At 36.0% G+C, this 10,325-nt stretch overlaps 1 protein-coding gene across 1 annotated transcript; it reads right to left on the bottom strand.

Annotated features, from left to right (window-relative positions):
* Positions 1 to 8,942: 8,942 nt before the first annotated feature.
* Positions 8,943 to 9,695, bottom strand: LOC136839520 (craniofacial development protein 2-like). Its single transcript, XM_067105715.1, has one exon. The coding sequence runs from the start codon at positions 9,693 to 9,695 to the stop codon at positions 8,943 to 8,945; it is 753 nt and encodes a 250-aa protein (XP_066961816.1).
* Between the last annotated feature and the right edge of the window lie 630 nt (positions 9,696 to 10,325).

Raw genomic sequence — 10,325 nt, forward strand, 5'->3', positions numbered from 1 at the left:
TAATATGACCTTTTTCACATAAGAATTCTGTTCCATTGGAGCTTGCTATCAATGTCGTGCATGCACGTCAATAATAATAATAATAATAATAATAATAATAATAATAATAATAATAATAATAATAATAATAATAATAATAATAATAATAATAATAATCAGGAGTCATTATAAATTTACTATATTGCAATTATTTAAGTTTATATCTCTGCCTAATCATAATCAAATCCATCAGAGTACAATGAGCCTATTTGTTTCGTATAAATAACATATGGTACTCAATAACCAATGCAAAGAAAACCAGAGAGCGATTAACTTTGTTGTGTAAAACTATACAGGTAAAAGAACCTTCTCCAGGTATTATGCTAATAATCATGTTATCTGTTGCATGCAAAGAACTGAAAAAAAAAACATTAAAAGATTACGTCCTCATTTAGGTACAATACTTTTAAATTTCGGTGGTAATTAATGTTTGATAAATATTACTTCCTTGTCGTAGAGAGAGAGAGAGAGAGAGAGAGAGAGAGAGAGAGAGAGAGAGAGAGAGAGAGAGATAACATGCACAGACCTAAATATAGGTTCTGTAGCAAGGCTGTCTCAACATTACCTCATTTCTGAAACGCTTCGCACCTTCAGTGATATTTAACGTTAACTGGAAGCGAATTTCCTGTCGCAAAACAAAAGGTAAAAAGGATGATTGAGCTGGAACAGTTTCAATGCTCTTTCAGTTCTTATTTAATACCGGAGACATTTGATTAAAACATGCTTTCCCGTTTAAGAATAAAAATATGTAGAGGAGTTATGATAAAAAAAAAACAATCGTTAATGAGATATAAATATCATTATCGTACAATTGCCGACAGCATTATGAATCAAACTTTCAATTAAAGTCTGCCACTCAGATAAGTAATCACAAAGCTAATCAGGAGATTAATTATTACCTCATAAATCAGGGCAATTCACGACAGGAGAGTCTGTGGCATTGATATTCAGACCAACAATTCGATTTCTTAATGTCATCGAATCAATTACCAATCATGAATTTCAGAACTGTTGATGAGAAAAACAAATGTGCCAATTAAAAGGGACGTAACCAAATGAAAGATGTCAATGCACAAATATATAAGTTAGGATATATATAAAGAAACTGAAAAGTTAATTTATTCGAAAAAGTGTATAAATAAAAATGGAAAAGACTATAAAATCTTAGCAGGAAAAAAAATATATTATGATTGAACAGTTTTAATGATGCTTTTAATGTTTTTACAGCTCTGCTTTTTGCGTGATATTTGTTTATTGTCTTGTAATAATACGCTTATCCCCTTCATATAACCATACAATTTCTTGCCTTTGCAGATATTATTCATCGCATGAAGAGCCAACTCATATGCATATATGCATATATATATATATATATATATATATATATATATATATATATATATATATATATATATATATATATATATATATATATATGTGTGTGTGTGTGTGTGTGTGTGTGGTGTGTGTGTGTATTACTTATTTGTTTTAATTATCTATTTATTTATTTATTTATTTTATTTATTTGTTCATTTATTTATTTATTGTGTGTGAGTGTGTGCGTGAATTTACTAAGAAAAACCTGGGCAAATTTCCTATTGTTGCTGACTTCCTGGGCACAGAAAGGCCTTGTGAAAGGAACCAGTGTTTTTCAGCATGCCTGTGGAAGGGAAAGGAAGCCATATATATACCGTATGTGGGATGTAAAACCTCCCTGCTGATGTGTAATCGTCGTGGCATCGATGAGTCAACAGACAAAAGTTATGAACGGCAATAGTTACTTTCATCTTAGATGAGTTACCTAATGGCTCCTCTTTACAGAACTCACCACATGAGGGAAGAGTAACACTATTTGCTGAGCAGAACAAGTAAAAAATGCACCAAAGTTTCTTAGGAGCAATCGAGTTTTATGTACAGCCGCTACAGCGTATAATCAAGACCAACGAAAATAGATCTATCTTTAGGTGGTCTCGGTATAATGCTGTATGAGCCGCGGCCCATGAAACTTTAACCACTGCCCGGTGGTGACCTGTCCTTTATCGTTGCCAGAAGCAAGATTATGGCTAACTTTAACCTTAAATAAAATAAAAACTACTGAGGCTGGAGAGTTACAATTTGGTAAGTTTTATGATTGGAAGGTGGATTATCAACAAACCAATTTGCAACCCTCTAGCCTTAGTAGTTTTTAAGATCTGAGGGCAGACAGAAAAAGTGTGGACAGGAAAAAGTGCAGACAAAAAAAAGTGCGGACGGACAGACAGAGCCGGCACAATAGTTTTCTTCTATAGAAAACTAAAAATCAAATTAGTTCTGGCATTATGTACTAGGTCCTCAAAAAAAAAAAAATCATAACGGTCTATCGTTTTTTATTTTTTTTTTTTTCTTTATTTATTTATTTTTTTTTTTGTCGCAGGGGAAGTGCAATGATCCGATGAAAATGGGTGCTGGGAACAAACCACCATTTCTCCGAGCAACACTTTCTTGCTCACTAATTCTGTAATGACCATTTCCCAATGTTGTCGGGAGGAATGTTTGTTCCTATGATCATTCATGACACATTTTGATGGGAAATTCCAAGTAATGTTTATTAGACATAACAGAAAGATCTGGATGTGGCCCAGAATTAGGAGTCTCGTGCCACATGAATCAAATGATATAGAGGAAGCTTGCCTAAATTTCTCCAGCTGCCTTGAATTCTTTGCCTTTTAATAGAATGTGATAAATACAACCTTTTATGCATCAGTTTAGGCCCATTACTTACTTCGTGAGCTCAATTATTTATTCAGAGTTCTTTATTATGAAGGAGGAAAAGTCATTAACGTTCATAAATATTGTTTATTTAGCCCTAAAGCCAACCGATCTTTATCATGACAGTTCTGTAATGGGGTCCAAGCCAGCTTAATAAAGACAAGTGGAGCCAGAAAAAAAAAATATATATATATATAGTATATGTATATATATATATATATATATATATATATATATATATATATATATATATATATATATATATATATATATATATATAGAGAGAGAGAGAGAGAGAGAGAGAGAGAGAGAGAGAGAGAGAGAGAGAGAGAATATCAATGAAAAACTAAAAAAAATGGATTATAACAAGTCAGTCAACAACAAATCTCTGCTAAACGGTTCACATGACTTTCTGATGAACTCACAAGCACAAAAGTGGTTTGAGCTCTCAGTTAAGACGCAAAGGAACTGCAGGAGGTCATCATTACCGAGCTCTATAAAAGGGAAAAGAATACAACCAAAAGGAATTTTTTGGCCAACTAAGAGCATCTATTTTGAGTCCTTAAACAAAGCAATTAAATCTACTTTGGTCATATAGACTTTAATTTAGGAATTTTGGTGAAGGAAGTTTTGAGTAGCGTTGATTGATTATGATTAAGTTAGTAAATAATATTATATTAAATATGTTTATTTTACCCAAATAAGTTTATTTATTTTATCCTAAACTTTTACCTTTAATTGAGCTTATAATGTATCTTGAGAGAAATTAATCAAATTATGCATTTCCTTTCTCATCACTGAGATACTTGGATGAAACTTTAACACAATCAGGTTGTGTATAGGACAAGACTCAAGCTCGGTAGGACGTAAATTTTAGTCAAACATTACAAATATTAGTCAGACATATGACATTTTTATAAAGCATTTAAAAAAAGTAAAAAAAAATTCATTTAAATAAAGGTGCGATCATTTTCTTTCCCGATTTCGCTTCGAAGATGGAATACTCATGAACGAAATACGATTGTGCGATGTAAAATGTTTTTCAACTAAAGTAGTTCCAAATACTATTAAAGGGAAAGCTTGGAATGAAGTTCAGCATGGTGGAATCATTTGAAACCATAATTCGGTTAATATTTCCACTGTGTTTTTAGCCTCTTAATTTGCTGTCTGACTGCCTGTCTGCCTATGAAGGATATTAGCTCGAGGTGGGTATACTCTTGCAAGTTTAATTAGCAGTTTCATAACTCAGTGACACCATGTCAAACTCGACTCCATCAACCACTCCAATTAAGAGGATCCTCTCTCTCTCTCTCTCTCTCTCTCTCTCTCTCTCTCTCTCTCTCTCTCTCTCTCTGAATACAGAAACGACCCTGCAAAAATATGACAGGGCTTTATAACTCTGTAACGTTGTTTATTAGTATGAAGCATATATCTTCGCCGACCATCCTTTCTAACAAATGAGATAAATGTGTTTGACTGTTAGCGACACCGTCAACACCACCTGATGTAAATACAGACATTTCTAAAAGAACATTTTTATGGATATGGGTTAGTGGTAGTGTATAACCTTATAAGCCATACAAGAAATAAAACGTTATGCGCAATTAGAATTTATCCTGATTCTTATCGGAAAGAAATGAATGAATTAGAAACAGCTTTCAAATAATATTGTAAAATTGTTCAGAGCTTTTTTAAATAAGCATTTTCAAAAAAGCCAGTGCCATGGGGTCGAAGCATGACATCGTGTCTTAATGGTAATCGAATACTTAAATATTAAAAAACCAGCGTCCTACAGTTTTTTTCATGGTCAAGTTTAGCAGACCAATAAAAAATTACCATTTGACGTTCTCTCACATAATAACCATCAATTAGAAAATGAAGAGTCACGAATGAACACTATTTGTATTTCCCGTTCGTCGTGATTTTACTATATTGGTTCCCAGTCTTTTCCCTCTGGTCAAAATTATTTTAATTCCAAAATGTTATTTGATCGTCTTATATCGCTTATAGTGTGTGTTTGTTTGTGTGAGTGCGAATGCATGCATAAACGCTGACTTGTTTACACGCATCCACTCCTCAAACATGAGGCAGAGTTTATGCTTCGCTGAAGTACCGCAGATGGTTCCCCAGAAATGCGTCCTAGTTATGAAAGGCAGACGTGGGCCAGAAAATACCGAGCATTTTTCAGTGCTCTCTAACATTCATATTCTTTCTTTATTTTCTCGAACGGTGTAATGTTTTTGCATAGCTATTACTTAAGTTTTCTCTGTACCCACTCACACCTTGCAAAGTGAAACGGTAGATACATATACATATATATATATATATATATATATATATATATATATATATATATATATATATATATATATATATATATATATATATATATATATATATATATCACTGATAAAGGGAGAATTAATTCATTAATTCACTGAGTCAAAGGGACACTTGACATAATGTCACTGCACTTGTAGATAACAAGGAAAAGGGTAATGAAAGATGAAGTCTCGAGATAAAGAATAAAGCTTAAGGGTAGATTCCTTTCAATTCCAGACGTACCTTATGCAATTTGGCTATGCTTTAGCAAAAGCATGGGTGGCTTTTCCTTCCTTCCTCAGATGTGGGCAGGCTGACTCAGTGATTGCTATCAATGTAAGTCTTATAATTTTTGACTGAATCCTTATGTATGACTGCTCAGGATGAGACAACTTGCCACCAGTTCTCTCACATCTCAAGCAAGAATATTTATACACAAAGTTGAATGAAAGTAGAGGACTGGACAAGTCTTTGAACTTGAACAGGGACCCAATTGTTAGTGGATTTTTCAGTATAATTCTCAAAGTAAATGCAGGAAACACCTTTTGAATGACAGACTTCCATTTTCTTCAGAAGGTATCATTATGCATGAAAAGGAAACTTTTTCAATTTCGGCACTCTAAGTATGGGTGGGTGGTTCAACCATTTTCACGGGTAAAAATTTGTTTAGCTATCTGCAAAGAAAAAAAAGCAGTGATGGAAAACAGTTATTACTAAAATATTTTATCAAAAAGGATCACTCGTTATGGAAGCTAATCCAATTGGTGAGTGAATAAAACTCCTGTGGAGGAGGGCTAAAATAGGGTTTAGATGAAAATGAAAGAAGGAGACACTATCAAAATTAATTCGCAAACCAGTAAATGTCTTTTTCCTATATACACCCTTGTACAAACTTGATTTACCTCTGGAAACAATCTCAAGGGAGACAAGCCTGTTATTCACCTCCTTCTCCAAGGTAAACCTTATATATGGACTCTGCCTCACGTTGGAAACAGAACAGGGCGAACGTGCTGTCAGCGCATCTCCTACAAAATAGTGGGTAGGGCCTAAGGGGTTAGTCTTCCATTATGCTCTTCTCCAGGGGTCACAAAAAGATGTTGGAGAAAATAGGGTCCAGTGGGGACTCCATAACCATTCCTTTGACTGATCCAAATAAAATGCCATTATTAAGATAAAGGCCGCGTCCAGCGTGGGCGACTCTAAAAGCTGTTTCAAAAATGGTTCTGTCAACATGATTACAAGATGCTTCCTGATTTGCAAAACGTTTGTATAAAACATGAATGGTCTCCATCACCGTGATTTTGGTAACTAAAGATTGCACGTCTAAGCTCATCAAGTATCAGTTCAGCCGGTTCTATTTGATATAAACGTTATAAACATCTAGCTAAATTACTATCACCTATTCTGGGTACTATTTCAAATTCTCATTTACAAAACTCTGTTGATTTCTGTACTAGACTTTCCCATACTGAATTACCCAGCGCTGACAAATTAACCAGTTTTGATGTGACATCTTTATTTACTAAAGTTCCTATTGATGACTTACTTCAAAATTTATCACAACATTTGGACTAGTATAATCTAGAGTTACCTACCAATCTTCTTCTTTATCTTCAGCTTTTCCCATCTTTATATGGGGTCGCGGTTTATTATTAGTCTTCTCCATCTTCTGCGATCATGCAGCATTACCTCACTCACGTTCTTCTCCTGCATGTCCCTGTTAATTGTGTCTCTCCATCTCATTCTTGGTCTACCTCTCCTCCTTGTTCCAGGCACTTCCATATTAATGGTTCTTTTATATACAGAATCCTCCTCTCTTCTCATAACATGTCCAAACGATTGTAATCGTCTCTGTTGCAGCTTCTTTGATATTTCTGTAACTTTCACCGTCCCTCTTATGAAGTCATTCCTTATCCTGTCTCTTCTTGTCACTCCGCACATCCAACGCAGCATTCTCATTTCTGCCACTTCCATCTTCTCTCTTGTGCTTTCTTCATAGGCCATGTTTCACAACTATACATCAACGCAGGTCTGACAATGCTCTTGTACATTTTCCCTTCATCTTTACATTAAATCTTTTGTCACATAACACACCTGATGTTTTCCTCCAATTGCACCAAGCTGATTGTATTCTGTGATTCACTTCCTCCTCCATCCTCCACAATCAGTGACACATGACCCAAGGTACTTAAAGGATGTAGCTCTTTTTACTTCTGCCTGCTCTAAGTTGATGCTTCCCTCTTGGTCTCCTCCATTCATCCACATATATTCCGTTTTTGCTCTGCTTATCTTTAGGCCTCTGTCCTCCAAAGCACTTCTCCACAACTCCAATTTCCTGTCTGCTTCTTCCTTACTGATGGTCACTAGCACTATGTCATCTGCAAAGAGTACACTCCAAGGCACTTGATCTTTCACTCCAGACACTATCACATCCATTGCCATATCAAAAATATAGGGACTCATGGCAGAACCTTGGTGGAGTCCCACTTTCACCTCAAACTTGTCTGTTGTTCCCACTGAGCTTCTTACCTGTGTTGTTGCTTCTCTATACATATCGTTTACAATCCTCACATATTTTTCTGAGACACCTTTTTCCCTCATGCACCTCCACACTTCTTGCCTAGGCACTCGATCATATGCTTTCTCAAGATCTATAAATACAAGATGTAGTTCCTTTCCTTTTTCTCTATATTTTTCCATTACTTGTCGCAATACAAAGATGGCATCTGTTGTCCCTTTTCCTGGCATGAACCCAAACTGTTCGTCACTTATAGATGTTTCAGCCCTTAGCCTTACCTCTATTATTCTTTCATAGATTTTCATGGTATGTGCCATCAGCTTTATGCCCCGATAGTTGACACAATCTTGGATGTCCCCTTTTTCTTTGTAAATGGGGACTAGCAGGCTGTTTCTCCAGGCGTCAGGTATCTTCTCCTGCTGGTAGATCTTATTGAACAAGTCCCACAAGATGTCAATTCCCTCCTCTCCTAAGCACCTCCACACCTCGACTGGTATTCCATCTGGTCCCACTGCTTTACCTTTCTTCATTTTACTTAGTGCCCGCCTCACTTCTCTCCAACTAATCCTGGGAACTTCTCTTTCATTTGCTACTCCATCCTCAATGATATTCCTGGGATTTTCTTCATTTAGAAGGTTTTCAAAATACTCTCTCCATCTACTTTTAATTTCCTCCTCTTTTGTTAGAACCTTACCATTTCCTCTTTAATTTGCTTAATGTGTGTGAGGTCTTTTGTTGCTTTGTCTCTAGCTTTGGCTATCCTGTGGATGTTTCTTTGGCCCTCCGGTGTGTCAAAATTCTCATACAAATCATTAAAAGCAGCAGCCTTGGCTCTGGCAACTTGTTGTTTTGCAACTTTCTTTGCTTCTTTTGATATTTGCTCATTTTCTTCTGGTTTGTGTTTATCATAGTTCTTTTGGGATTCTTTCTTTTCTTGATCTTGTCTTGTGTGTCTTTAGTCCACCACCAGCTTTCTTTATCTTTTGGGGACCTTTGCCTGATGTTTTGCCTAAAATTTCCTCCCATACCTTAGGATCACATTGCTGTTAAACTCCCACCAATCATTTACATCATCTTCCAACTTTATTTCTCTCAGAACATTCTACTTAAACCTAGATCTCAACTCCACATTTTCTGCCTTTTCTAGCTCCCACCATTTGATCTTAGGGTTACTTTTCCTCTTTCCCTTTGTCCCTTTTCGAATTGAAAGGTCAGCAACCACCAGCTTATGTTGTTGGCCAACAATCTCTCCATATATCACTTTACAATCCTTTACTTCCCTAAGGTGTTGTCTCCTACAGAGCAGAAAATCAATTTAACTCTCTCTTCCACCACTTCTATATGTCACATAATCTTTCTTCATAAAGAATGTATTAATTAGTGCCATATCAAATGCCACTGCGAAGTCTATGATGCCTTCGCCTTCTTCGTTCCTCTCCCCCATTCCTAGTCCTCCATGGATTCTTGAAATCACTCTTCTATCTGTACCTATATGTCCATTCAAGTCTCCACCCAATACAACTCTCTCTTCCTCTGGGATTGATGTTAATACTTCCTCCAACTCCCGCCAAAACATTAACTTCTCTTCCTCATCACATCCAGCTTGTGGGGCATAAGCACTTATCACATTTAGGACTTCTTCTGATAACATTAACTTGACCTTCATTATCCGACTACCACTTCTTTTGACTTCTACCACTTTTTCCTTCAGTTCACTGTTTACAATGATGCCTACTCCACTTCTACCATTCTCGTCTGCTCCACTGTACAGGAGCTTACATCCTCCTCCTATTTCCTTTGCCTTGTTCCCTCTCCATCTTGTTTCTTGCACACACAAGATGTCAAGTCTCCTCGTATTCATCATCTCCGCCACCTCTCTACTCTTTCCTGTCATACTACCCACATTTAGTGTCCCAATTCTAATCATATGGACTTGCTTCTTTAACCACAATCGCCCACACTGCGGTAGCCCTTGCCTATTTATCGGAGGGGTCAGGCGAGGCCCCTGCGCGTCGCTTAACCGGGGTACGCCCTGGCATTCTCTCTGAATCTGGATTAGACTAACCATGGTTCTGGCATTGGGTTTTTACAGTCGGATGCCCTTCCTGTCACTAACCCTCTCTATTTACCCGGGCTTGGGACCGGCACCAAGTTGGGCTGGCTTGCCCCCCCAGTGGCTAGATTCTAGAGTTACCTACCAATGTCATTATTAATTTGATATCCCTTGGTATGAAAAATTCAAATTCACTTTCAATGGTAATTTTGATAAACGAATATTTGGTATGGTCATGGGAAACCCTCTTTCGCCACTTTTGTCTAATATTTACATGAAATTCTATGAGTCTAGACTTATTCCAAGAAATCTATTCTCTGAGGTGTTTTTGGTTAGATATGTAGACTATTGTTTTTGTATTGTAAAAGAGAATGTAAATATCTCTGATTTCTTGCATACAATTAAAAATCTTTTACCGTCCATAAAATTCACAATAGAATATGAAGAAAATAATTGTATATCATTTTTGGATATTTTAGTTATTAAAAATAACACCAATTTTAGTTTTAAAATATATTGGAAACCCACGAATAATTTGCCATATATTAATTTTTACTCTAACCATGCTAAACAAATTAGGATGTCAACATTTCCCAGTATGTATCTTAGAGCTCTTAGAAATTGAAGTCCTCAATTTTCGGAAAA

The sequence above is a fragment of the Macrobrachium rosenbergii genome, chromosome 1, assembly GCF_040412425.1.
Source record: "Macrobrachium rosenbergii isolate ZJJX-2024 chromosome 1, ASM4041242v1, whole genome shotgun sequence".
Lineage (NCBI taxonomy): Eukaryota > Metazoa > Arthropoda > Malacostraca > Decapoda > Palaemonidae > Macrobrachium > Macrobrachium rosenbergii.

Coding starts and splice junctions, on each gene's coding strand:
- LOC136839520 (XM_067105715.1), bottom strand. CDS start 9,695: ATGGTTAGTCTAATCCAGATTCAGAGAGAATGCCAGGGCGTACCCCGG.